Source organism: Prorops nasuta, unplaced genomic scaffold (genome assembly GCF_024137725.1).
Source record: "Prorops nasuta isolate Cenicafe-Biocafe unplaced genomic scaffold, Cenicafe_Pnas_1.2 PNAS00014, whole genome shotgun sequence".
NCBI classification, from domain to species: Eukaryota; Metazoa; Arthropoda; class Insecta; order Hymenoptera; family Bethylidae; genus Prorops; species Prorops nasuta.
The window spans coordinates 6,293,739-6,321,489 of NW_027116811.1; the positions used below are offsets into that span (position 1 = coordinate 6,293,739).

Here is a 27,751-nt window from a genome sequence, read left to right on the forward strand (position 1 = left end):
AAAAAAATATGGACGAAACGCATTGGAAGTACGACAGCCCTTGACTGATTTATGCCGACAAGGAATGTCGAGGGTCGTTATCTTCCGTTAGAAACCGATCCGGGAATCCAGGTTAGCTTTTCACTTATCTCGAACATTGTATATCTCGCCAGTTTGACAGGTCCGTCAGTCAACGCTGTCGTGCAACACGAATAATTCACATCAACGTTACACACAGCATACGCTAATAACTCACTCTCGGCCTTCGATCGTCCGATGAAATTCTACACCGGACTTACGAACACGCTTCTATGAATTAACGCACAATTTTTATCCGGACAGTCGAGAATCAGCCGTTTAAAAATCGAATCCTCGTGAGTTTTGTTCTTGCGACATAATTATTGGTAAAAAGAAAAAAATTGAATTCTTAGTTTATTTTTTTAGATAGAAGTCGAGTGGATAGAATTAATCGCGCGAATAATCTTGTGGAGAAACGAGCAGAAAAATTGAATTGTTTATAAAATAAGCGGGGAACAAAGAACGCGGAATGCAGTCAAGCGAGTTAAATGTGAGAAAATGCCAGTCGTTGGAATTTCGGGGAGAGCATACCGGGTGTCCTCGGGGAGAGCACGTGCTGATAAAAAAAATAGTCACTCGAAGAGGGGGAGAGAGAGAGACGCGAAAAACACTAATGGAAATGTATTCATAAAATATGCATTTACCTCTTGGTAGGTCAGCGATAACGCAATATTTCTGATTTATCACCTTTCATCCGTGATTTATTCCCTTATCGAACGTAACGATATACAGACGTATTGCTAAAATGTTAATTAAATTTTTCTGAAAATTCTCATATCTCTTCGCTTTGCAAGATTTTCGTGCTTGTAGAATTATTGTAAACAAAGAAAAACAAATTATACAGTTGCGTGTGTTAACTGTTTTATTTTGATTCCCTTCCATGAATTAATTCATAAATTTCTAATCATCCACGTCGAGATCCGTTCCGAGAAGTTCATGGCAATTTTTTGTTCCAATTCCTCGCTCGAATTTGAACAAGAACGTGTGGGTAGGACGATTCCTCGAACGTGTGCTCGACATTTGCATGTGTGTGTTGTGTTTGAATTCTATTCATCTTTAACTGGGACAACGATAATCGCTCGGTTCCCAGAATCGGTGGGAGAGAGAGAGAGAGAGAGAGAGAGGATATTGGGGTGGGGATGAGTGTTTTTACCCGGCATCACACAAGTTACATAACACGCGAGCCTCCTTCGACGAAAGTGCATTGGCTAAAGCACTTGGGTCTGCTGAAACGTGTTTTAAACAATCAGTCTCCTTCTATCGAATATCGCTAGAAAAATTCCTCGAATCCCTCTCACAGAAATTCTCACCCATTGCAGTTAAACATTTGTTTCATTTATTAATTTTATTCTTAGCTTATTCATACACTATACTCTTAATAGTTTTTTATTTTGACGTTTCCTTTATTTCGTTTATTTATATTTATACAATTTTTTTTTTTATAATAAATTATTATATATTTTCAAGGTACTCTGTGGAGTCATGCGTTAGATAGTAAAAAAAAACCTTATTACCAAGTGTGCGAGACAACTATTGTCTTTTTCTTGAAATATCAAATTTTAATCCATAATTGTCGTGCCTTGAAATAATTAAATAATAGCCGGACTCCTCTGGATGGATCCTATAGTAAGTTATTTTAAAATTTGTTTTTCTCATATTATAATAACGCCACATATTTCGATTTGGAATAAACCATCCAAAAGTTTTAGTCGTAAAGGTAGCGAGGAATTTTTTAAATGCCGCGCGAGTATACGAATTAATGTTACGCGCGAATTGATCGAGTTTAATTCGCGCTCGAAATGGCGGGAAAAATTCGAACGTTTGTTAGTTGGCGCAGTCACCGCTGAGTAAGGTGATGGCGCTGGCGTCGTCGTAGCAGCCGAGCGTTCCGAAACTACACACACACGGCTCAGTCTATCGCAGACCCTCGCGCCAAAATCATCTTTTGTTCGAGCGGTAAATTGTCGCTCGACGAATTTCGATCAAAGTCTATTACGATCGATCAAAGAGAATTTCTGAGAATTGCCTGGTTCAACGCTTTTTCGATCGAATTTTCTTATCGGTATTCTTATCTCAATCGAATATCCCGAAATAGAAATTCGAGTGTATTAATACGAGACTTTCCGAAGCTTAAAAATATCTTCTATAAATATCGTGTTTACTTAAATAGTTCGTGCCGTATCCAAATGACTGCGTATGCTTATACTTCTGTGAGCATGCCGATCCAAGTTTTTCCAAGCTAGGAAAAATCTTTAAAGTGTTTTTAAAGTCTCTCAATCGATTGCGCAATGTGCTGATGGATCTTTCAGACTTTTTCTCGTCGAAAAGTAAACAAATCTTCTCGTCCAAATGCGCATTAAAGTAAGTCGACCACTTTTATCGCTTTCATCTCCTCTCATACTAATTCCGAGTGTGTTCTCGAAGCTATGAAAAATTCAGAACATTTCCAGTGGCAGCTTCGTTGCAAAACAAATCCAGCTACCCGGAATTATTTTTTTCGAAAGAAGTGGTTTCTTTATTGGAACTAGTAGAACCACTTGTATTGAGTAAGAAGCTGATAATAAAGTGATTTCTTTTCAACGATCTTGAGTTAATTTTAGTTGCATTCGTTGAGTTTGGCTAATCGATCGAACGTATATAACATGCGTTATATTATCTCAGCTTAGGCTATCGAAGCGAATCAATTAGTGTTTTATGTGAAATAAGAGAGAATGCGCTCTCCAAGTGGTGAGATAACTAGTCGCTGTAAATAAACCGAATAAACTAAGCACGCAAACTGGTATACCCACTCGTACGATAAAAAAATTAAAAAAAAAACCCCTCGATCCCGGATCCGCGTTAGCAAAAGATATGAAGAGGGAGAAGAAAATAGAATTTGTATTGTCGAATGGGGGGGGGGGGGGTGGGTAAAAGTAAACAAGGTAATTTAATTCGAGTAAATGTTCGAAAAATTAGAAAAATTGCAGAAATAAATTTGGTAAACAAAAATAATCTCTCAATATTTTGTACGATACAAGGAGCGAGGTACTAAAGAAACAAAGTTTTCTCTAACCAGGAAAATGTTGAAAATAGTATAGCGGGAAATTCATTCGATCGCACTGAAATTTATTCCCCACCTGTTGAACTTCAGCCAGCTGCTTTTCCAACAATTTCTCGAACGTTTGCCAACGTTGCAAGTTTTTTCTCCTAAGCCCTCGTCGTTAATAAATCAATTTATCAAGCAGGATGCTTCGTACTTTCGATCTTTCTCAAATTTTAATTCGCAAAATTCGAATTACCATCGAATACCACTAAGAAATTTATTTTCTTTACAGATGTCAGAGTTCCCGGTGGAGGGGGGAGAGAACGGGGACATGGAGGCTGTCATGGAGAATTTCCAGAAGAAGAATTTGGTGACCGGAAGGTCCCATGTTTCCCATCATCCACAGGTCACTAAATCTCAGGTGAGATAAAATTTTTTAGTCATTTTTACTACAAAAATAATAATAATCTCCGAGCGAACCATCGGTCGATTAATGGTTATTATATTATCGTGGAATTTCGGGGAGTGGGGAGGGGGGGTAAAGCGTAACTGGAAAATCGGTGCTTATTTTAGCGCTGTTGCCGGATCGACCTTTGATTCGCGTTTTGCTCTTTACGTCACGCCGCGCAGTGTCACAACACGTCGCGACGTACGCCCACGTGGGTTTAGCTTCATCCGTGCACGCGTGTGTTTATGTGTGTATACGTTACGTACGTGCTCACCCGAAAAACGAGCTACACACGCGGAAATACATTTCTACCTATATGCGTGAAAAAAAAAAAGGGAATAGAAAGGGAGATAAAATCTGAATCTAACGTGTGATGTGACGTCATCGCTCGAGTCAAAATTCTACACAAATTTATCGAGTTTGCCTCCGTCAACTTTTTCACTCTAAATAGAGACCTCATTTTTCATTCTTTAAACATTTTTTCGTTCGTTAATATTTTTTTTATTTCAAGTTTCTTGTTTATTTTGCTCTCACTATTTATCCGCTACACTTTTCTATTTATCCAATATACACAAAGCACTTTAATTTTGTAAAAAAACGTAAAGTCAATTTTATGGTTTCTTTTTTGTCAATTTTCAGACGTACCAACGTACAATAAAAGGTGTTCCATTGTTTCTTATCTTACAATAATAAAGTATTGCCTTTTTTTTAATGAATGAATCACTTTTTTTTACCTTATACATTTTTATACGCAGCGGACCCTTCAAACCGCTTAAGCTTTATTACATTTTTGTTGTGTGTTTCGTCACTTTTACTGACTTAAGTATATATGTATATATATTTTAAATAAATTTGTACCTTATGGCAATCTCTAAATTTTATTATTATTTTGTTTAAAGCTTTCTTCTTTATCTTTGAACACTTGAAGAATTTTTTGCTTGTCAAAGCCTTTAAATTTCGTAATAGACTAGTCATGAATTCTTAATTCTTTTTAATCATTGCTAAATATTTTCTTTATATTTATGTGTAATTGAGATACTGTTCGTGTTATGTATATGCTTCGCGAGCAGATTATGCTCGAAACACTTAAAAAATTGTACACTAAATTTTTCCCAAGTTAATTATACTGTATATTTCATAAGTGATTCCGAACGTACTTAAAGAGGAAACTACAAGAAATGATTGAATTAAAGGAGAAGATACAATTGTAAAGCGTATTTGAAGAGTAATTAATTTTCTGTTTATTTATTTATTTATGACTAATATGTACTCATGCGTGAAACATTCTCTCGTTTCAGCAGAATATTTTGCAATTATTCGTTATTTAAATTCCTTTAATTCCAGTTCGGTACCAGAGCGTTAATAAATCCTATAATAAATTTCGTTAATTATTTTGTCTTGACCTATATTCCAGTCGAGTCTCTTCGAGTTACAAGAATTCTTTGTTTCCATTACTGTATTTGTTCCTTTCAACTCTTTTAACAGTTTTATTCCTGTGAAATTTCTGTTTTCTTTTGTTTGGCCATATTATAAATTCTGGATTCAATTATACTTTCATAAGTTTTTTCTCCTTTGTTGTGCTCTTTAACCATTCCATTGTCTAATCGTTTCAACATATTTTGCTTTGTTTAGTTACAAAAATTCCTTCTTCACTTCAGTTTCAATCGCTGTATTTATTTGTTCTTTTCAAATGTTTTTCGTGAAATTTTTGCTGACTCCCCTTTTTATCGTTTGCTCGTATTATAAACTCTAAAATCTATTTTTTATCACTGCTTTTCTCTTCTCTGTATAGTTCAATAAATTCTTTGATCGTTCCAATGAAGTCCATTAGAATAATAAGAATTCATTATTGTTCTGTTTTCGAATACTGTATTTATCAACTTGTTTTTTTTTTCTTCGTATGAAATTTCTATTCACTCTCAGCTTTGTTAGCTTAAATTATAATTCCCGGAATCTATTATATTCATTACTATTGCTTTCTCCTTTTCACAATTCACTAGATTCCTTAGCAGTGTTCCATAACTAAATCTCTTCGAATTTCAAGAATTCTTTGTTTACTTTGTTTCGAATACTTTTTGTATTTTTTCCGTGAAAACTCGTATTCACACTCTGCTGTATCCCTTAGCTTAAATTGTAGATTGTAGAACGTAGAATGTATTCTTTCATCTCTGTTTCTCTAATTTACTATGCTCTTTAATTGTGGCAGGCGAGTCTATTTGAAATAAAAGCATCCTTTGTTTACTTTATTTTGAATACTGTTTTTTTTTTTTTTTTTTTTTTTTTAATAAAATTCTTACTCGATTTTATCTTTTAGCTCCAATCATACATTCTAGAATTCATCTTTTTATCACAGTTTTTCCACTGCTTTAATCTTTAAACGTTTCAATAAGGATTCTTTAAATTGAAAGAATTCTTTGTTTACTTTTTTTCATGAAATTTCAGTTTTCTCTCTCTTTTATTTTTTGACTTGAATAATTATTCTTGGAAGCTATAGTTTCATCACTATTTCTCCTATTGCTATATATGCTTATTACTTTTTTCAATAAAATTTTTTTAAATTAAAAGAATTGCTTAGTTAGCCTTTAAATATTTGGAATACTGTGTTTATTTTCTTTCTGGAAAACTTTTGTTTATCTTATTCAGCTGTTAGGTTTGTTTACCTACATTTTCTTCCTTATTTGGCTATTCATTTTATTTTTTAAGCACATCAGCGAGGTCTACTTTAAAATTCAAGAATTCTTTAACTATATACTTTTCCTCGAATACAGTTTATCTTTTAACAAACTAATAATATTGGCTGGATCAATCGATTATTCAAAGATAAAATCAAATTATCGTTAAAAAATAATGAGGCTTAATTTTTCAAAATTTTAACTGCTCCACAGATCCTTTTTTTTTTTTTTTTTTTTTTTATTAATAAATTTAATAAATAATAATTAACTTATCAGAGTCGTTTCAACAAATTTTCTATTTTTCTTCTACCATATAATTTGTTTACTTTTCAAGCTTATTCAATAAATTTTTCCATCCTTAAAAATTGAATTTCAGGAGTTACAAGATATTTTTTGCATGATTAGCCAAAGATGACGTTTGAAAGAAAGTATTAAACAGTGATGGAAATTAATTTTTAAGTCTGAGAATTGAAGAGAGAGCGAGTGAAAGAGATCAGGAGTGACCTGGTGACAGTCGAGGTGGACCTTGAATAATCCCATGAAGACTGGAACGCGTCGAGAAAGGAGGGATTAGAGTCAGTAAAGGAAAGAAAAAAATATAAGTGGGCGACTCTTATATGTTACGTAAAGCAATGCTTTTTTCTCTTTGTTGTTCCCCCTTCGTTCCTTTTCATTTTAATTTCACCCAAAATTAGCTCCTCGTTATTTAAAAATATTCGAGGAGAATAGCTCAGTTTCTACAAGATTTGTCTATTTGTTTGGCAGAGCAATTTTCACTCATTTTTATTCGTGGCCAATTCCTAATTAGTTAATAATAACCGAGGAATGAGAATAAGTCACAATAAGAGTCACTTGTAAGTTTAAAAGAGAAAAATTCACTAAATTTCATCTCAGCAAACAACCCCTAAACTTATTAATAATTGAGAAATGAATCAGCCCCTTAAAGTTATTCTATAAATATTAGCAGAGCAATTTTGACTCTGAATTTCATTTAAAATCAGCCTCTATTTAGTTACCAATAATCGAGGAATGAATCAGTCCCACTAAGGTATATCTATAATTTTTGGCAGAGGCAATATCTTGCCAGGAAGCCTCCAATCGTTTCAGCTGACTCAGCCACGTGGATCTGAAATAGAAATAACGTAAGGCGTTTGTGCCCAAGATTTATTTCCCAAGTGTACGTTTTTACATGTGTGTGCCTTGGCTTGTTCACAGATGCTGACGACCAACCAGAGTCAGACCAGTAGCAGCTCGAGGGTGGCCAAGTCCTCCCAGAGGATCTTAACTTCATCCTCCTCCAGTGAGATGAAGGCCAGCTCCATGAAAAGTGACCTCACAGAACTCAAACGTGGCATCTCAGAAATGAAGAACATGTCCACCAACTTTCAGAGACTCAGAAGCAGCATGGAGAACCTTGTTGATAGGTCAGTGAACTCTATTTCCTGATATTATAAAAATGTTTCTGAAAAAGTACTGATAATATTACTCATAATATGATTTTGGAATCGTTTAAAGCTTGTTAGTTTTTAAATTAATGATCAAAATATGTAAAATTGTTGCAATTTATATTTTGTAAATTCATTTGATAATAGGGTTTGAGAATTTAGCCGATTCTTAATAATTCTTAATGAACAATTCGTTGAAACACTGGAGTAACGTGAATTCTTTTCAGGGATGGAAATGGAACCGAAGAGGACCTCACCGAGCCTTTGGTCACGTTCCCAGATCCGGACACTCCACCACCAACTGGAAACGTAAGCCTTGCAGTTGGTTCACCTTCACAGTTGAGTTCCTTGGACACTCTCAACAATCTTCATCACAGCATAAGCCCACCAATCATATCAAACATCTCCAACATGCCAAGTATACCCAATCTACCTGCTGGACAGGAGACCATGAAGTTTGAACAGAAAAAAATGACCAGTGCCTCAAAGACCAAGGTGAGAATCTTGAAGAAGCAACTGACGGAGGCTTTCTCGAAGATGTACAAAAGATGTCAAAACGTTGGAGAAATACACTCGATGGATCCCTTGAGAGATCTGTGTATCTTCCTACTTTTCGATTTATCGATTATAATATTTGTTTCTCGTCCTTTACGCAACGCTTGGCCAGAGGTGTGGCTTCCTGTAGATAGTCTCTTTCTCTAGGTCAAGGATTCTGACCTCGGCCAAGAATCTTGAGTCAATATTTTTATATGCCAACTCTCCTAGATCTTTTTCTCTCCTTACATAATCCCCCTCCCCTTTTTTAAGCTTTCCTCAATCTCATTCCCCATTCGATTTTATGCATATATTAATTGAGACTTTTTTTTAGGTGGTCACTGACGGCTTCAGTGCAGAGAAAGCTGTGGCTAATAGTGCTGAGATGAGAGCTTTGCAAGCTGGGGACGTTTCGTACAAAGAGCAAAGTGCAGCAACAGCTGCCCGAGCACGTGTAGAGCTGGATGGAGTCTCAGCTGAAAAAAGTGTCGCTGCAGCGAGAGTAAGAATCATTTTCGCTGTGTTCCCCTTCGACCAACTCAGATTCAAGTTTATGTTTCACTTGAATCTCTTGCTGCTGCTACAAGAACCATTCTATGCTTCATTTTCTTCAAATGACGTTTGTTTGCTTCTCAATGAAGTGAATCAGTGCTTATATCTGCTCAATTATAGTTATATAGCTGGAATAATTTATAGGTTGGATTTGGTCATTTAATTAACGAGCCTGGAATAAATTGGATATGCAATTAAGTAAATGAAGTCTCTCATATGCTGGGGTGAGATCAGTCTCTTAGCGACAAAACGATTTAAGAAAATGTAAGAGGCTTGTTCGTTTTCTCCTCGCTCTTGCGGTGGTGCAATAAGCTTAAAAGAAACGAGTATCTGTTTTCTCGTTCTAACTCGTTGCACCAGTACAGAAGTACGACGAAAAAGAGGAAGAGGAAACATAAGAGGTGTGCTGTTTTGGGTGCGCCGGGATGCTAACTCGAGTGCCACAATTTGGCGTCGAGGCAGCCAACTTAAATTCTAAGGTCACTGACCCTGGTGCTTGTTGCAGCTGCATTTAACGTAAACCCATCGCTTTTTCATCGATCGTCAACTATATAGTCCACTGCTAATTTGAAAAATAAAGCTTCGTGATCAAACGTAATATAGATTGAAATAAAAGCCTGTACCCATAATGCGCAGACGCCTCAATCGACCTTCCTCTGTAATTTATTCAGCAATGGAGAATTTTTATAATTTGCAGAACGCCACATTTAGCCTTGATACGTAATTAATAAGTCGCCCTGACCTTTCAGCTCTTAATTTATGTGCTTGAATATTTTCACGTGCTCCACTCGTTTCAGGATTAAGTAGCTTTTTTTCTCTTAACATTTTAATTAATCACACAGAGAATAAAATATAAATATTTCTTTTCAGTTACACCGAGGAACTGTGAAGTATGATTAAGAATGGAAGAAATCTTTTTTTTTTTACATGGATATTTGAACGTGCAAATCGAAGAGAAAAAAGCGTTCTTGCGGCTATGAAGTATAGCGTGTGGAAAATGGGGGTAGTTGAGTCATCGGGGGGTAGTGCTCTGGTTGCTAGGAGCAAGCAGCGCCTAGAATCCGCCTAGAAGTCGTTCGATAAACCAACGTGGAAACTACGCCACGGTTACTCCCTGTAATTTCCTAAGAAAACTTGAGAGTCGAGTGGCTGGGAAAGTTGTAAAAAATTTGTATCTCAATTTTCACTTTAATGTAACTGTTCTGCATTGAATATCAATCTTTATTCGGGCCAAATGGGCCAACAATTGTCAAGACTCGCGAAAATCCTGCCAATCCTGAGACCAAGAAGAACTTTTCAACGAGGAACACTCGTGCCCACGGAAAACCCAATGAATTCGGTATTTATTTTAATATCTCGCCAAAAGTAGTGTCTAGCATAAATCTTTCATTTCGCTCACATGAGTTATAAATTAGCAAAGAATCATCGCGATTTCCTCAAGATTGGCTATAAATGTTAATTAATCTGAATAATATTAATGAGATAATCGAGTTTTTGACAATCGCAATGAAACGACAAACAGGCGTGATATATAATCTTTCCGTTGCGTGTACGTTGATAAAATTCGTTAATCGTGAATTATTCAACGAACGATGAAAAATGAGAGGCATAATAGTTTTGATGAAATTTCATAAATTTATGAGCCCAGTGAACTTTCTCGTAACACTTTGCGGGAGAGAAACTGTGAATCGTCATTGGTGAGATCATCCATGAATTTTCACGGACTGCTTGGAAACTTGTGCCAGCCAGAGTCTTTTAACGGATGTCACACAGAAATAGTTCGTCTAACGCGAAGACGTGCCAGCTGATGACGATTTTCCACTTTTTTTTCAAGACCTTGAAATCTTCCAAGTATCAAGATCTACCACGGAATTGACTGAATTGTGACGAAATTGTTTACTAATTTTTTTTTCACATACCAAATCCGTAATCTGTCAATCGTTTGATACGAAATCTATATGAAATGATAAAGTTTAGTAGAGAATATCACTGTTGTACTCGGGTGGGAATTATCAGCGATTCGATGTATAAAAAGTATTTTATTTGTACTTTCAGACAAAAGCTCCACTTCTTAATTTATTTTTTTTGGACGTCGTCCACTTAACCGATTATTCTTTAGGGATGATGAATCGTCGTGCTAGAAAATAGAAACTAGAAAAGTGCGTGAAAATATATAGTTGCATCTGTTGCACCACGTGACCGTCTTGAAGGAGTAACAAAATTAAACCTCATCGGAGCTTGCGAATCGCGATTAAGTAATTTAGTTCAGTTCACAAGTGTTATCGGTCCAGCTCTCGTCCAACCTGCTCCAACTTAAATTGCTATTCGAAGAGAGTTTAATTCTACTAGTTCTATTAAAAATGGAATCATTAAAAGCATACCAGAAACGAGTGAAGTTTGTGTAACACAATTTCCACTGTAATTTTTCGAAATCATAAAATGATTTCTTTTTCTGCAAAATGATAATACCTTATCTGAACAGTGATAAACTTATTTGTAAAGATGAGTGCTCCGTGGCCGATACACCGTGGAATTTTGCAAAAACGAATTTTCGATCGAACGAATTTGGTAAGCTGAGATAATTAATGTTCAGAATTGAATGGGATATACGTTGGAAAATAATTTAATTAAGAACCCTGTAGACTGCTATATTTATTAAGGGAAACTCAGTTTTTGTAAATATGCGAGTGAATAGAGATGTGACTATATATGGAGAAGTAGAATGAAAATGTTAAATAGCCGATTGACTGTGATGGACAATGAAAAGTTGAATATCAGCTGAGAGGGGGATGTGCGCCTGATAAGACTGGCGCCGATGACGTCATCGGCCGTAGATTCCCGAGCACAAGGTGTACCAAGCAGAAGCTCGGAACTCCCTCAGTAGAAACGGCAATTGTATATCGGACAAAACTACGTCGAGCGACACGCGCTGATTATATTTAGCCGATACGTCAGATTCGCCAAGTTTACTGGATCCCGACTGACCATTTCGTTCTCAGTTCCTCATGGAAGTCGGCGAGAAGTTGTTCTCGAGCACGTTTCATTAAAACTCCATTAACGTTATATGTAAAAACATTACTAAAATGCTCCATCGTTGATTCAGTTTTGTGTACTTTTGAAATTCCATTAAACACACAGTTTTGTGTTCATATTCTATGGTCGAGTAAGTTGCCCATCTACCTTAATTGATGATCCAATTCGGTCTGGCGTTGATTCTTATCGTGATTTAATGGCTCGAATGGGAAAACAGTGCAGTTATTGTGCTGATATGTGAGATTCGATCGTTAGCATAATTTTTGCAATTGAATTCGATCTTAATAGGATACCTACACCAAATTCTTCATCCAAATGAAAAATATCATTGGGACGCTTGGATACTTTCATTTGAAGAAATTATAGACATTAAATTGTTTTATATCGAATATATGTTTATGTATAATTTTAGTCTTTGTGATTTCATTTCTAATTTGGCTTTACAGGAGCAACGAAGTCTGAAAGCTGGCGATTTGTCACATCAAGAGAGCAATAATATGGCAGCATCTACGATGAAGCTGCAGAGCGACTCCTTCAGTTCTGAAAAGGTAAAAAGTAATTGAAGGAGTACCCCTATTATCCCTATCAAGAATCATTCCTCTGAAACCCACGAGGCCGATTCGAATTTTCGGGGAATCCCAGCAAGATCTTCGAACTTTTGCGTTTTCATCGATTTCCTTGGAAGTGAGCCAAGGAATTTCCTGCTATCGTAAATCTACTAGCTTAACAGCTCGGTTTCCTGTAATATCATTTACAGTTCAGACTGTTTTCAAGCTCAAGCTTAAAAAGAGATACTACCATTTCACGAGCTCAGTATTTTCTAGATCTGCCTACCAACAACATTCGAATCTTATCAAATTGTACTACTCTTATCTTTTTAATGTACCTTAAATTCGGTAAAGCGTCAACACAATACAAAAATAACGGTTCAAATTTAACATACAGAACTGAATAGAGATCTCTTGAAACGATGAGAAAGTTCAGTTATGATTCTCGAATGGTAAAATTTGTGGGGAGGAAATTTTCAATGAGTATCGAAAATTTTTGATTGATTGTTTAATTTCAGAAAGCAATGGCTGCTCAACAACAAAGGCAAACAGTGACGTCAACTGGGATCTTCAATCAAGAGAAGCACATGGCATCCAGCTCCCAATCAAGTATAACAATAGCTTCTAAAGGGGTTACGTCAAAAGCTTCGATGATAAGTGCAGCAAGTGCAGTGAATCAGCTGATGAATGGAATGAGAACAACTGATGACGAACTGTTATCCTTACCCTTGGATGATCTTGACCTTCTCTGTGCAAAGTCTAATCGACAGGACGTGGACCGTACGATAAGCAAGTACTGTGGTTTTCTGGACATCTTTGTCGAAAGGCTGAAGTCAAACGACGCTAGCAAAGCATCCCTGTTGCTGAACAGGGTGAATGAGATCATTAAAAAAGCTTGGGCAGTGCCTACTCACGGTCATGAAGTTGGCTACACCCTCTGCAACGTCCTCCGCACCAAAGGTGGACTGGATTTGTTAATGACAAATTGCATTGCCAGTGACAGAGAGTTACAATTTTCCTCAGCCAGGCTACTCGAACAATGTTTGACCACTGAAAACCGTGCACATGTTGTGGAGAACGGTTTAGAGAAGGTGGTAAATGTAGCTTGCTTCTGTACGAAGAACGCAAATTCCGTAGATCATGCTAGGGTTGGCACTGGAATCCTTGAACATTTGTTTAAACATAGTGAAGGTACCTGTAGTGACGTAATTAGACTAGGAGGATTGGATGCTGTACTATTTGAGTGCAGGAAAAACGACGTGGAAACCTTGAGGCATTGCGCTGGTGCACTGGCTAATTTATCTCTTTATGGTGGAGCCGATAACCAGGAGGCAATGATCAAGAGGAAAGTACCCATGTGGCTATTCCCTCTAGCATTCCATTACGACGACAATATCAAGTATTATGCTTGTCTCGCAATCGCAGTTCTGGTAGCAAATAAGGAAATCGAGGCAGCTGTTCTTCAGTCTGGTACCCTTGACCTTGTGGAACCCTTCGTTACTTCTCACAATCCATTCGAGTTTGCGAAATCCAATCTGGCACATGCCCATGGTCAAAGTAAAAACTGGCTAGAGAGGCTCGTGCCTGTTCTCAGCTCCAAGAGGGAAGAAGCTAGGAATTTGGCAGCCTTTCATTTTTCCATGGAAGCTGGCATAAAGAAACAACAGGGTAACACTGAAATTTTTCGAGCTATCGGTGCCATCGAACCTTTAAAGAAAGTAGCTAGCTGCCCCAACGCTATTGCGTCAAAATACGCTGCTCAAGCTCTCAGGTTAATTGGTGAGGAAGTTCCGCACAAACTTAGCCAACAGGTTCCATTATGGTCTACCGAAGACGTGAGAGAATGGGTGAAACAGATTGGATTTGCAGAATGTGCTGCAAACTTTGTGGACAGTCGTGTTGATGGTGATTTGCTGCTACAATTGACGGAAGAAAATCTCAAAGAGGATATTGGACTAACGAATGGAATTCGACGAAGAAGATTCACCAGAGAGCTACAAAATCTGAAAAAGATGGCGGATTACAGCAGCAGGGATAGTGGAAATCTTAATAGTTTTCTCCAATCCATGGGACAGGACTTTTCCATTTATACATACAGCATGCTAAATGCTGGAGTTAACAAAGAATCCATCAGAAACTTATCGGAGGATCAACTTCATTCGGAATGTGGTATTACCAACAGTATTCATCGTCTCAAGATATTGGACGCCATCAAGAATATGCAGCATAATCAGTTGAGCACTTGCGAAAGCGAATCACCGGATAAATCCTTGGATGTTTTCGTTAGTTATAGAAGGTCTAATGGTTCCCAGTTAGCGAGCTTGTTGAAAGTTCACTTACAACTTAGAGGATTCTCAGTTTTTATTGATGTGGAGAGACTTGAAGCCGGTAAATTCGATAATAATTTACTGCAGAGCATCAGGCAAGCCAAACACTTCTTGCTTGTTCTCACTCCTCAAGCATTGGAAAGGTGTATTCAAGATACAGAGTGCAAAGATTGGGTGCACAGAGTAAGTTTAATCTTATTTGATTAATAATTATTATATGTGAAGGATGATTATTAATTTTTTAACGCTTTTAAGGAAATCGTGGCAGCTTTACAATCACAATGCAATATAATTCCTATTATCGATAACTTTCAATGGCCAGAACCTGAAGAGTTACCTGAAGATATGAGAGCCGTGTGTCATTTCAATGGTGTCAGATGGATCCATGATTATCAGGATGCCTGCGTAGACAAACTAGAAAGGTAAGGGGATAATTTTAAGATGATTTAAATTTAATTTTAAATAAATTTGTAGACGATATAATTAAATTGTTTTATTTTAAGGTTTATGCGTGGTGAAATTCCAATGAGATCAGAGCTTTCTAGTAGTGGAATTCCTAGAACCATCGCACCTAAAGATGTTACGACTCCGGGTACTCCTGGAAGTACTGGAATGCGTCAAGCTCCCAGTTATCAACGAATGCATAGCAACGAGAGCAGAGGTAGTGACAAAGATTCCACTAGTGGGAGAGATTGACTAGATGGCCCGCCCACAGCGATTCCCAACAGGTAATAAATACATCATCAAATGATATTGATATGTCACATAATATAACATAAAATGCTTTATTCACAATTCATACGGCTGTTTCTTAATGTTTTACTCGATAGTAACAAATTTATTTCTATGCAGAAGGGACTGACATTCAAAAAAATATGAATTAGGTTCGTGTTGTCATTAAAATTCCATATATTAATGTTGTGCACGTTTCTGCATTTTGAGTCGTTACTGTTAGATCAGTTTATTGTTCGGCATGCAGATTACAGAATGTCCTTTTTTACCCCGTATAACTATTTTATACATACACGTTATTTAAATTTGACTGTCATTCATATTTATGACAATCTGTATTTGCATTATAAATATTTATAGTTTAATTTGAGGATCTTTATGGTAATTTGTGATTTTATTTTTAGGCTTAGGAAATCATCTAGCCCATCGCGTTGGCTATTGGGTCTGCCCCCCACTTCGCCCAGACTGAAATTCATCCACACAAATCCAGGAGGTAATCCGGTCCCTCTTAGACCACCTCGACATCCTCCATCGCCTTCAATTAGGTCAAAATCTCTGGAATTACTGGACCAGGAAGAAGAAAAGGCTGTTGCGCCCGTTATTCAGCCTGAACCCGTGCCAAGGCCAAGATCGAAGAGTTTGGATGGTCTTTTGGATGACGATGGTGTCACTTTAGAACTTCAATCAAAAGAAGAAAATATTGAGAAAGAAAAGCCTAACATGAATGACAAAAGTAATATAAATAATTTATCGATTCCTGTGCCTTTACCAAGGTTTAACGCTGATACCTCTTTGGAGGTCTCCAAATCTGTGTCAGTTATACACCAGGACGAATCACGGACATCTTCCTCCGGTAACAGTGAATCCAACAACAGAGACGTACCTTTGAAGCCTCCTAAACAAAATAAATTAATTTTTAGCGAAACTCGAGCAAAAATAAGTAAATTAGAAGATACCAGAGATGAAAATGTTGATGTTTCAAAGAAACATTCGACTAATGAGATTAGTACAAAATTGAAAAAGGTGGATAAAACGAAGTGTGGAACAAAATTGGTGGAAGACAGAGCTGAGAATGATGCAAATCTTGAGAAATCGTTGATGCTAAAGGCCAAAAGCTGTGGCGCGGGTTTAGATTCGGGCGGAAGCTACTCTTCCAACGACTATAAAGCTCGAGCGCTCACCAATCAAAATAGAGGCTCTTTACTCTCGCTGTCCACAGGAAGCGAGCCCAAACGAAAACGAAATTTCATGGACAAATGTGTAAATAAGGTACGGTCTTTTATCAAGAAGTAATCATCTCAATAGATATAAAGACTCGTATAAAGCTTTTTAATTTCCGAAAATTCGATAGCTGAACTTTGATCTGTGTTTTAACATATTACCTTAATTCGTAAAGTTTGTATTATAATACATCCTTGCTTCGTAGACCAAAATGATTTCTAACTCTTGTGATACTTGGAATGATTTTTTTCTACTTAAGAGAGGTTGAAAGAAAAAAATTGTTATCATATTTTTCATTGTTTAGTTTGATTACTGAGAGATCTGTGCTTAACTTAGTAATTAATGGTGATATGAGCCTGCTGCTAGCAGACATAGTTGTGATAGTTAATAAAATTTTATTATCTGTTTCTTCACATATAAGAACAGCCAGCATGAAAGTTCAATTTTATGCCTCAAGAAAAAAGTGTCTTCTTAGAAGTTAAAATATAAGATATTTGACGATTTTTCACAAATCTTTTATAAATATATTTATATACATATATATTGTATTCAACGAGTAGATTATAATTACATAATTTTTAAGAACTTATCACCAGCTACTGCTAATTTACAACAGATTGTTCTTATCGCAGCTGATCTAACCCTCTTGTTTAATATATTTTATTATTTAACAATTGAAGTAATGTTTAATACTGGCATTGAATATTCGACATGGTTTTGAAGCCACAAACGTGTATATTTTACCAAAGTTTTGTAAAATTATAGAAATTTTATCAATTTGTCTGGATATCAATTAATTTTAATTGTAATTTAATTTTACACTTAAAATAGCAGATTTCAACTTGAAAAACAATTTAAACGTATTATAACTTTGATAGATGTTTTATTTAAATAATTGAAAGTAATTGTAACTAGATACAAAATATTTTGTTATTTTAGTCAGAATAAAAAATAGACAGAGTTCAATTTTTGCAATATGTGATCAAAATAATATACACATTATATTCACAGCTTGGTTTGGACCTCAGTTACACAATGAGCTAATATTCATTGTTGTCAGTTTTGATTGTTAAATTTCTTAATGATTGATGACGTCATTTCTTCCTCTCAATCGTCTCATCAATATCATATCTTGTTTCATTAAAGTCACTCGTTTTGCATGTAGAGATAGTAAAAATGCATCTTCAAAAAATTGTGCTACGTACATCTCTGCTGCTTCTTGTATTGCTTCTAAAGCACTAGCCTGTATCCTGGGAAAAGCAACATTGTGTCTTAATAGAGTGTTTTACTAGTTTTGTTCGTGATATATACCATCAAAACATTTTAAATCACCTTACAATATTCTGTCTGGGAAATACTTCAATCATAATGTTCCTTATCAATAATGCGAATGATGTTTTTGGTATCAATAATTTTGTAACGCTTCTAAAATATTGGATTTCTTGCAAAGCTCGAGCCCCTCTTAGCATAGGTTTGCTCCTTAACACATGTGATTTATGCTAAAATAAAGGCAAAAAAGTATATATTAATTTAAATTTTTGTTGTATGGAAAATTTATCTTTTACTTTATTAGTCTGATTGCTCACAGTACTTTTAGACGAGGTAGAGGCAGAATTTGACCTACTGCTAACAAAAACGGTATATAGTTTTGAACAATTAATTTAATAATTTGTATTTTAAAATTCTCACCTAGACTTAGCCTTTCTTCGCACCATTTTACCTTATCTCAAGCACTACAAGTAAATAAGTAGAATTAGCGTTAATAGGGTTAATAAAGTAAATATTTATCATAACGCATTGTATAAATGTATAGTCACAAATTGTTTTATCACTAAGTTTCTCACATATACATATTTACCACCTTTTCGTTTTGTTGTTATTCGTCCGATTTTACGCGGGAAAACCGTGGTTGTTTTACAGTTAGCTTAACGGGATCCCTCACGCGAGCTTCACCGACAGTACAAGTCAATAAACAATTCGTTTAATAAAAGTCAAATGCGAGGCAAATTGCAAAAACGGGCTTCTTTATGACAAGGTGCCAATTTTAACGAGTCAATCGAACTTAAAAACACTCAAATTAGTTGAAAAATAACGCTGTACCATTGTGCCGCGTTCTTGAAGAGAGGTTACTTTTGGTTATTTTCACTTCAAGAACACGGGACAGTGGTACAGCGTTATTCTTCATCCGATTTGAATTTTTTTAAGCTCGATTGACTCGTTAAAATTGGCACCTTGTCATAAAGAAGCCCGTTTTTGCAATTTGCCTCGCATTTGACTTTTATTAAACGAATTGTTTATTGACTTGTACTGTCGGTAAAGCACGCGTGAGGGATCCCGTTAACCTACATGCACCTACATGGCACATGGGCCGTATTCATAGACGTCACTCGAACTCCACTCGAACTCGAAACAGCGTTGCCAAGTGTAGTATTTCTCGCCAACAAACTATACAGCGTAGTAGTATCTTCCAACATGGCGGACTTGGCAACGCTGACTCGAAACAGGCTAAAATACTACAGTATATGTAACGTAAACTGCAGCATTAATACTTGAGTTGAGCTCGAGTGACGTCTATGAATATGGCGAGTCGGCGACATTTTCCCACCCGCTTATAGTAATTTTTATAATATACAGTTGGCAATTCTGAACTCATGAATCATAAAATATCAGATTAAAACTTAAGGCGTAATATTGGCCGGAAGTTTTGGTTTTTGACAGCTTTGAAAGGTACAATTGTGTATTTGATATGAAGTATGATTTCAAATATTTCAATGCACAAATATTATTTTTTGAGTGAAAGTGCTAAGCACAATATAAATAAAAATGAAGATAATTAAGCACGCTAGTTATAATATGCAAAATGAAAATAATATTTCTGCTATATTTTATTTAATGTAAAGTAGTGGGGATTAACTGTCTTAAATATTTAACAAAACTTTACTAATATTAACTGAAAATAAAAAGTAATGATTTCTTTTTTAGGTTGGAGAAAAGCAACTTAATATGGAAATGGTTATAATCTGCAAGATAAGAAATACCACTGAAGCTATAGCATATATCAGATAAGTTACAAATTATTTGCCTTTATATTATCAACTTTTACACAAAGAAAATGAATAAGTGTTACTTTGTGAAAATTTTAATTCCTTCCGCAGGCTGTACAATTAACTCTCATTCATCTTGCAAATGTTATCGACAAGAGTAACCTGGATGTTGGACTTCAAAGTAATGTCCCCTCGACAATTTATTGGTATATATATGATAGGAGCAATAATGTTGGTTTACTTTGTGCTGCTAGAGGAATATACAAATAAAGCGACAAATAAAACCATTGCATATATGTAAACATTTCCAGGTAAAAATACAATTTTCAACTATTTAACTGTGGTTGATATCTAAACAGTAATATATTCCCTTTTTTATTTTAATAAGACGGTTGCCTTAGATGGTCTAAATATTTTTAATAAGACAAATTAATTTTAGGTGAAAATAGAGTAATAATTTCTTATTTAGATCATAAATGTTTTATTTCAATGTGAAAGCAGTTATAATATACATAATCAGAGATACCATCAGTTGTAGTATCGTATAGCAATTTTATAAGTGGAAGAAAACATTATCATGGTTTTATTAGATTGATCCCAATTAACTTTCAATATAATGCTTAACTCGTCTATATTTCAATTAATTACAACACTAAAGTTCAAGCTTAGTTCGGTATATAAATTTGGTCCAAAATAATTGTAAATTGTTTCTATCCATATTATTAATTCTTACAATAAGAAAATGTAATAGGTCTGTGTGTTTGTGTGGGTATAGAAATTTTAATTTCTTTGTAGGTCTTAATTATTTCTTTTTGCTGGCAATGTTATTGATATATGTAGAATAACAGGACTTTCGAATTGTAACAAAAAGTTCTATTTGGTTATTGATTTACAAGAGCAATAAAAGATAGTTTCAATTACTAATCTATCAAAGATACATTCAAATTAATAATATTGCAAAGATAAGCAAGTAAACAGTTAAATATCTATTTAACAATTAAACTAACATATTTATTTAATTATTTCTATTTATTATTTCAAAGATAAATACATCTTCATCCATCTTCCAATATCGATTCTTTAATAATATTAACTGATCTACAAAGTTATCGTATGAATCGTTATCTATTTCAATTTGTGGAATTAAGTTTTGTTTATATATAATGTTATCAATTTGTTTTAATTTAATATTTTGTAATTGAAGAATCATATTTTCCTTTTCTTTGTTTTTTAATTGCTGCACTTCTTCTAGGTTGTCAAATAAGTTTGTAATTTCCTCATAATTTTTTTCTTGCATTATTTTTTCAATTTGTTCAAAAAAATGGAGAATTTCAACATTTTTACGACACCTTTTTTTTCTCTGGATTTAAATGTGGTGTTTTTAAACATTTCAATAGTATTTAAATTTTCAGTGACAATACATTTCAAAGTATCTGCAATATAAAAATGGGAAAATTATTTAAAGTAAGTATTTTTTACATAAATATAAATCAGATTACAATATATTCTGAGATAGATTAACGTTAATATCAACCACAGTTAAATAGTTGAAATTGTATTTTTACCTGGAAATGTTCACATATATGCAATGGTTTTATTTGTCGCTTTATTTGTATATTCCTCTAGCAGCACAAAGTAAACCAACATTATTGCTCCTATCATATGTATACCAATAAATTGTCGAGGGGACATTACTTTGAAGTCCAACATCCAGGTTACTCTTGTCGATAACATTTGCAGGATGAATGAGTGTTAATTGTACAGCCTGCGGAAGGAATTAAAATTTTCACAAAGTAACACTTATTCATTTTCTTTGTGTAAAAGTTGATAATATAAAGGCAAATAATTTGTAACTTATCTGATATATGCTATAGCTTCAGTGGTATTTCTTATCTTGCAGATTATAACCATTTCCATATTAAGTTGCTTTTCTCCAACCTAAAAAAGAAATCATTACTTTTTATTTTCAGTTAATATTAGTAAAGTTTTGTTAAATATTTAAGACAGTTAATCCCCACTACTTTACATTAAATAAAATATAGCAGAAATATTATTTTCCTTTTGCATATTATAGCTAGCGTGCTTAATTATCTTCATTTTTATTTATATTGTGTTTAGCACTTTCATTCAAAAAATAATATTTGTGCATTGAAATCATACTTCATATCAAATACACAATACCTTTTAAAGCTGTCAAAAACCAAAACTTCCGGCCAATATTACGCCTTAAGTTTTAATCTGATATTTTATGATTCATGAGTTCAGAGTTGCCAACTGTATATTATAAAAATTACTATAAGCGGGTGGGAAAATGTCGCCGACTCAATATGGCCCTATGAATACGGGCATAAAAAACTTTAAATTTTATTGTTCGAAGATTATTTAATGTAAATTGTATGCTAATTCGCGATTTCCGTTTCGAGTTACTGATGGTGAGGGTCCATAAAACGCTGTTCCTAAATGCATCAAGGGACGCCATATTGTATGCCGGTCATTGTACATAAATACCGGCTTATACACAAATAACGTCACATAAACAAAACAAAAGGGGTGCATGCACTGCATGCATCCAGAAGCACAGCTGTTCAGTAAGCGCTTACTGAGCGCTCACAAGTAGCCGATTGGTGAGCGCTAAGCGATATACTGGACGTGTGGACTAGGGATGGGCGATGTTAGAAAAAAGTATCGATGTTTAATAAATCGACTTTTGAATAAATCGATAAAAAAGATCGATTATTCTTAAAAATAATCGATTTAAATCTATGTTTAAAATTTTATATTTTTCTCAATTATATATTGAATTATTATTATAAAACACTTAGGATAAACTGATAAAAAAATATAATAAATAAAGAATTATTCATTAATTTTATTTACCATTATCATCGCGTGAACAAAACAAATATATTATTTTCATATAATATAGTATATGTATAAATACTATATAGTAATAATATCTGAAATACATTTGTTTTCCATTTCTATTCTGTGGAAATAATTAAATACAAAAATACTTACAAGTTGTTGATGTAATCATTATTACAAATTAATATATGCGTAGCCAGGCTCTGTACTGCTACATAGTCGATTTTCAAAAAAATATAATGGCCAAGTCAATGTATAGTTAACGAATTTAAAAATCACTTATCTATAATTTATGTAACGTGTATTATACATTTTGCTGCTAGGAGCAATTACGCTCCGCTTCACAAAACATCGAAGAGAAGGTATCTAAAAATCGATGTAAAGTCGATTAATCGGATTTGGAAAGATCGATTTTAAATAATCAATTTTGCAAAAAAATACATCGATTTTTCCATAATCGGCGTAACATCGCCCATCACTAGTGTGGACATTACGCTTATTGCTCACTCATACATAAAAGGCACATAATATTACAGCTATAATTTTTATATATATACTAGTCGGATTTCAATGAGCTTTTATCTTTTAACCTTATCATTATTTATTCTTGCATTAATATCCTCCGTTTCTGTAATTGCGTATAATATTTCATTAATATTGTATTGCTGCTCAAATGCCATGTTTTATTTTCTAAAAAGTTAATTAAAGTTTCTTCACTTTTAAAAGAAAATAGGAAATTTTTTACAACGAAACGGTATCCCAGACTACTTGCAACCATTTCAAATTTATTTTACTGATCTAGGGATGTTAAGTAACTTTTAAATTTCGCGCGAAATCTTCAGAGTGAGCAGAAAGTGAGGCTGAGTGAGCGACTGAAAATTAGGCTCACGAAAATGGCGGGCGCTCACTCTGACCTCGATGCTGATTGGCTGGTGAAAAAAGTCGCGTTCAGAAATCTTACCGCTAAGGTATGTAGTGCTACCTTAGCGTTATGCTTTTTGAACGCGACTTTTTTCACCAGCCAATCAGCATCGAGGTAGAGCTGCCTGACATTTTATTTTGTTCACAATCTAAGTTTTCAATAAAAATGCGTTAATCATTAATTATAATCCAAGAAAATAACAATGATTTCCAAATCCCTAAATAAAAGTTAAAAATAGATAACTCATTTAAATGTTGATAGTTCTAAAACTCAAGTATTATCTTTTTGAAGTCTCCAATAATTTTTAAATAATGTTATTAATTAATTTATAATTAAAGGTTTCGTTAATTGTTTATGGAATATTGGAAGTAATAAATTTTGTATGATGTTAACGTGTTTCGTTTTCGTCTCGATGCGTTTAACAATCATCGATTTTCGAAAGGTTTTCGGGTTTCTTCGTCGTCTTGTCGAAGGCATCCGGAAACTGACGAAGGGCAGGAACTGAGCTGCGCGATTTGGAAAGAATTGTTTTGCGCGAATTTTCTGATTACTGTCCATCACGTCCGCTCTCCAACAATTATAATTATTTCAGTATGTAAATATGGTGATTAGGCCAAGTGAATCAGTGCAGCCAGTGCAATTTTTCCTTTTAATCGTAACCTTCATTCATACTTGGTGAATCTGATCCCTCTCGAAATGTCAGATATTCGTAAGAGAACTATTGGAGATGCGTCCTCAGCAACGCGAGACGTCAATGATGATCAAGTAAATAATCATTCTTATGAATGATTTACCTTCAAAAAATTTTCCTCAAACTGCATTTAAAATACATCATCAACTGTTTATCTTCCACGGTTTACAATATAATTTTAGCCTTCTTATCTTTTATTTAGTCATTTCTTCTACTAAAATATTTTAATTTTCTTTCAGTGCACATTTATAAATTTTGATAGAAACTGATATTAAAAATGTAAAACTAGAAGTAATAATTTTATTACATCTTACTATAACCTAAGTAAATAAGTTATTTATTTAATTAAAGAGGCATTGTTACAAAGATTATTAAATCACCAGTTACTTTTATCAGCTTTTATTAATACCATCTTATGTTTATAATTGATGAATTGATCAACTCATGCCCGAAAGTATTTCTCTAGTAAAAGAATTAGTTAGACTTCATTATGAACAGGGATCCAGTCATGTTTAAGCCATTAAATCAATTTTGTTACTGGTTTCATTTTAATTTATAGATGCAGAAGGAAATTTCTGGTTTTATATACAATATAAAATTTTTGGTATTTAGAAAGAAGATGTTGAATCTGAAGATGATGCAAAATTAGAAGTTGACGAACTTATAAAGGATTTGCCTCAAGGGACAGATCATACTCCTGAAATTCTTGGATCTGCTCTTTCCGGCTTACCCCCTCGGTAAATATCTAGTTTCTTTTTAAATTTTTAATTTATTATTCTAATATTCATATATATATATTTGACAGTTGGAAGAATGGAATTATCAGGACCATCTTTACTCTCTTTATGATTGCTGGTTTCTGCCTCATTATATATGGGGGACCATTAGCTCTAATGATTACTGTAGGTTTTACTTAAATAAAAAATGTTATATTTTTCTATTAATTTAAGTAATTTTTGTTGCAGACTTTAATTGTACAAGTAAAATGCTTTGAAGAAATAATAAACATTGGCTATGCTGTATATAGGATTCATGGTTTACCATGGTTCAGATCTTTATCATGGTACTTCCTAATTACTTCCAATTATTTTTTTTATGGAGAAAATCTAATGGATTACTTTGCTGTAGTAATTAATCGGACAGTAAGTGTATCAAGCAAATATAGATATATATTACTTTGACATTAAATCAATAGTAGATCTAATCTTCATGATTTGTGGGGCTTCTTCAGCCTTTTGGCTTCCCCTACATAACCACTCGAATAAATTATGAAAATAATGGAACTGAAATTAAAGTAATTTATTTCATAATAAATTACTTAGAAATAAATTCTAATACAATTTATTTCAATTTTTAGGAATATCTACGTGTACTTGTGACCTATCATAGATTTATTTCATTTTGCCTCTATATTATGGGATTTGTATGGTTTGTCTTATCATTGGTCAAGAAATACTACATGAAACAATTCTCTTTATTTGCATGGACACATGTTGCTCTGCTCATTGTAGTAACACAGAGCTATTTGATAATCCAGAATATTTTTGAAGGTTTAATTTGGTAGGCAATAAAGTAAAAGAATAACTCAAAAGATTCAATTTACTTACTCATTATATTAATTTTTTTATAGGTTTATTGTTCCTGTAAGTATGATCGTCATAAATGACGTGATGGCATATATGTTTGGCTTTTTCTTTGGAAGAACTCCATTGATAAAGTTGTCTCCAAAGAAGACATGGGAAGGGTTTATTGGCGGTGGTTTTTCCACTGTTGTGCTTGGAGTAATGGTAAGATCATTGAATCAAGAATAGTATTTTTTGCAGTAAATAATTGTATTAAATTTCAGATGTCGTATGTATTATGCCAATACCGCTACTTTGTTTGTCCCATTGAGTACAGTGAAACTTTAGGTAGAATGACAATGGACTGTGAACCCTCTTCTCTATTTCAACCACAGGAATACACATTACCTACTTTCTTACATTTTATTTCTAGGATGGTAATGCTTTAATGATAATAATTAAATTTTTACATACTCTTGTATTTCAATTTATATATGTATTTTCATCTACAGTTTAGTGGCCGAGCCACAGTAACTTTCTGCCCTTTCTTATTACATTCGCTGTCTATGTCAGTATTTAGTTCTGTAATTGGTCCATTTGGAGGATTCTTTGCCAGTGGTTTCAAGCGAGCTTTCAAGATTAAAGTAAGTCAAAAGTTTCAACGATTAGTACATGAATATATGTAAATTAATAAGTACTTTTTAGGATTTCGGAGACGTAATTCCTGGACACGGCGGTATTATGGATAGATTCGACTGTCAGTACTTAATGGCAACGTTTGTGAACGTTTATATCTCATCTTTTATTCATACAGCTTCACCTCAGAAGCTGCTGCAACAGGTTTACAATTTAAAGCCAGAGCAACAGATGCAATTGTTCCATGCACTAAAGGATTCCCTAGAGCACAGAGGCCTCTTAAACAGCTCTTACTAAGCTCGTCGGCAATGCATCTATTGCTGTAGTAATAAAGAGCCACCGATCAATTCTTTGTAGCAAAGTATTCGGAAGCTGTCCAAAAATGTGCAATCAGTATCGACTCTTCACGACGATGTAGCTTACAGAAAGATACCTTCGGAAAATCCGTGCAATCCACTCAGTATATGAATTTATTTTGATCCAGATACTTTTAATAATCAAGTTCTCCACTAATAGAAGAGCATGTAAGCTATATACTCGTGATATTCTTTGATCCGTAATATTATTAACAATCGCCATCCCTTCCTTCAATTGATTAAACCAAAGAACGCCTCCCTGTACAAAAGAATCTCCAATGTTACCGTATGTGTATCCCGCACGTTAGTGGGAGGAGCACTTGCAAAAAGTTTATTTCTAGAAATAGCTGCTTGTAATCTAAGTTTTATTATATCTGCTGGGGCATAGATGAACATGAAATGTTATTCCAAGAAAGGTATACATAGATTATATACCTACTTAATTAGATCTCAATTTATGTTTACTACATTTTATGCATTTATTAAGCTGTGAAGATCATTTAAGGAAGTAAAAACAAAGATAGATATTGATATTGAATCGAAGATATTCAGTTGATGAAAGAAAATGGTTTGATTCAGTTATATTTAAGCCTTTATAGGTTTTATTTTAATTGGTAAGGTGATCAGTTGTTGCGGTATTTCGTAGAAGTATTACGATTATTGTTGTTAAATATGTTATCATGACATTAAGAGAGGTTTTATAATTATGTATATAACATTATATATAGATATTTCTTTCACTGATCTTAAAATCACTTATTTCTACTTCGATTTTAAAATATGCTTATTAATATGCATGCAGAAGAAAAAAGGAGAGAGAATGTGAATTGGTTTTTTAGGGGGGTAACAAAATTGTGCCAATTTTTATCAAGAGCTTCTTGTTTTGTATAAGCAGCATAACCACTTGAAACCCAGACATGTTTTCTTAAAAAATATGATTTTGTAAAAGAATAACATAGCCAATTTTCCAGAGTATCAAATGCTTGTTGTTCAGGGGTAGAAATCTTTCCGACTAGAAGATATTTTATCGTTGATGTCTTAATAAATGTTTGTATAAATTCGTGCGTGTATAAGTACATAAAAG

The 27,751-nt window shown here is 34.2% G+C and overlaps 3 protein-coding genes across 13 annotated transcripts in view; 2 read left to right on the forward strand and 1 right to left on the reverse strand.

The window, feature by feature from the left end:
* The window catches only part of Sarm (sterile alpha and armadillo motif), a 50,619-nt gene extending 34,705 nt beyond the window's left edge, over window positions 1-15,914 (forward strand). For 4 of the 6 annotated variants that reach the window (XM_066735182.1, XM_066735180.1, XM_066735181.1 and 1 more), the window contains 9 exons: window positions 3,372-3,500; window positions 7,415-7,623; window positions 7,872-8,139; window positions 8,513-8,680; window positions 12,210-12,311; window positions 12,830-14,821; window positions 14,894-15,060; window positions 15,142-15,366; window positions 15,775-15,914. In XM_066735182.1, coding sequence (XP_066591279.1) covers window positions 3,372-3,500; window positions 7,415-7,623; window positions 7,872-8,139; window positions 8,513-8,680; window positions 12,210-12,311; window positions 12,830-14,821; window positions 14,894-15,060; window positions 15,142-15,334 — 3,228 coding nt within the window. In that variant the 3' untranslated portion in view covers window positions 15,335-15,366; window positions 15,775-15,914. Of the gene's footprint in view, window positions 1-1,969; window positions 2,419-3,371; window positions 3,501-7,269; window positions 7,342-7,414; window positions 7,624-7,871; window positions 8,140-8,512; window positions 8,681-12,209; window positions 12,312-12,829; window positions 14,822-14,893; window positions 15,061-15,141; window positions 15,367-15,774 lie in introns of those variants that run through there. The other 2 variants (XM_066735184.1, XM_066735183.1) reach the window with 2 other exon arrangements.
* A 170-nt stretch (window positions 15,915-16,084) lies between these two features.
* Window positions 16,085-26,843, forward strand: Cds (CDP-diacylglycerol synthase). Its single transcript, XM_066735188.1, has 9 exons — window positions 16,085-16,639; window positions 24,726-24,850; window positions 24,919-25,015; window positions 25,079-25,255; window positions 25,471-25,673; window positions 25,744-25,900; window positions 25,960-26,112; window positions 26,188-26,319; window positions 26,381-26,843. The coding sequence occupies exons 1-9, from the start codon at window positions 16,091-16,093 to the stop codon at window positions 26,606-26,608; spliced, it is 1,821 nt and encodes a 606-aa protein (XP_066591285.1). The 5' UTR covers window positions 16,085-16,090; the 3' UTR covers window positions 26,609-26,843.
* LOC136778390 (histone H3.3-like) lies at window positions 16,635-18,641 on the reverse strand. Of its 6 annotated transcripts, none has more exons than XM_066735190.1 (5): window positions 18,453-18,641; window positions 18,281-18,324; window positions 18,157-18,217; window positions 17,924-18,090; window positions 16,635-17,841 (listed from the first exon to the last, which is right to left on the reverse strand). In XM_066735190.1, the coding sequence occupies exons 2-5, from the start codon at window positions 18,304-18,306 to the stop codon at window positions 17,670-17,672; spliced, it is 426 nt and encodes a 141-aa protein (XP_066591287.1). In that variant the 5' UTR covers window positions 18,307-18,324; window positions 18,453-18,641; the 3' UTR covers window positions 16,635-17,669. The 6 variants fall into 6 exon arrangements, with proteins under 6 accessions (XP_066591287.1, XP_066591290.1, XP_066591288.1 ...); XM_066735193.1 differs by having other exon boundaries at window positions 18,157-18,214; window positions 18,450-18,640; XM_066735191.1 differs by having other exon boundaries at window positions 18,157-18,214; window positions 18,453-18,639.
* Window positions 26,844-27,751: the final 908 nt, after the last annotated feature.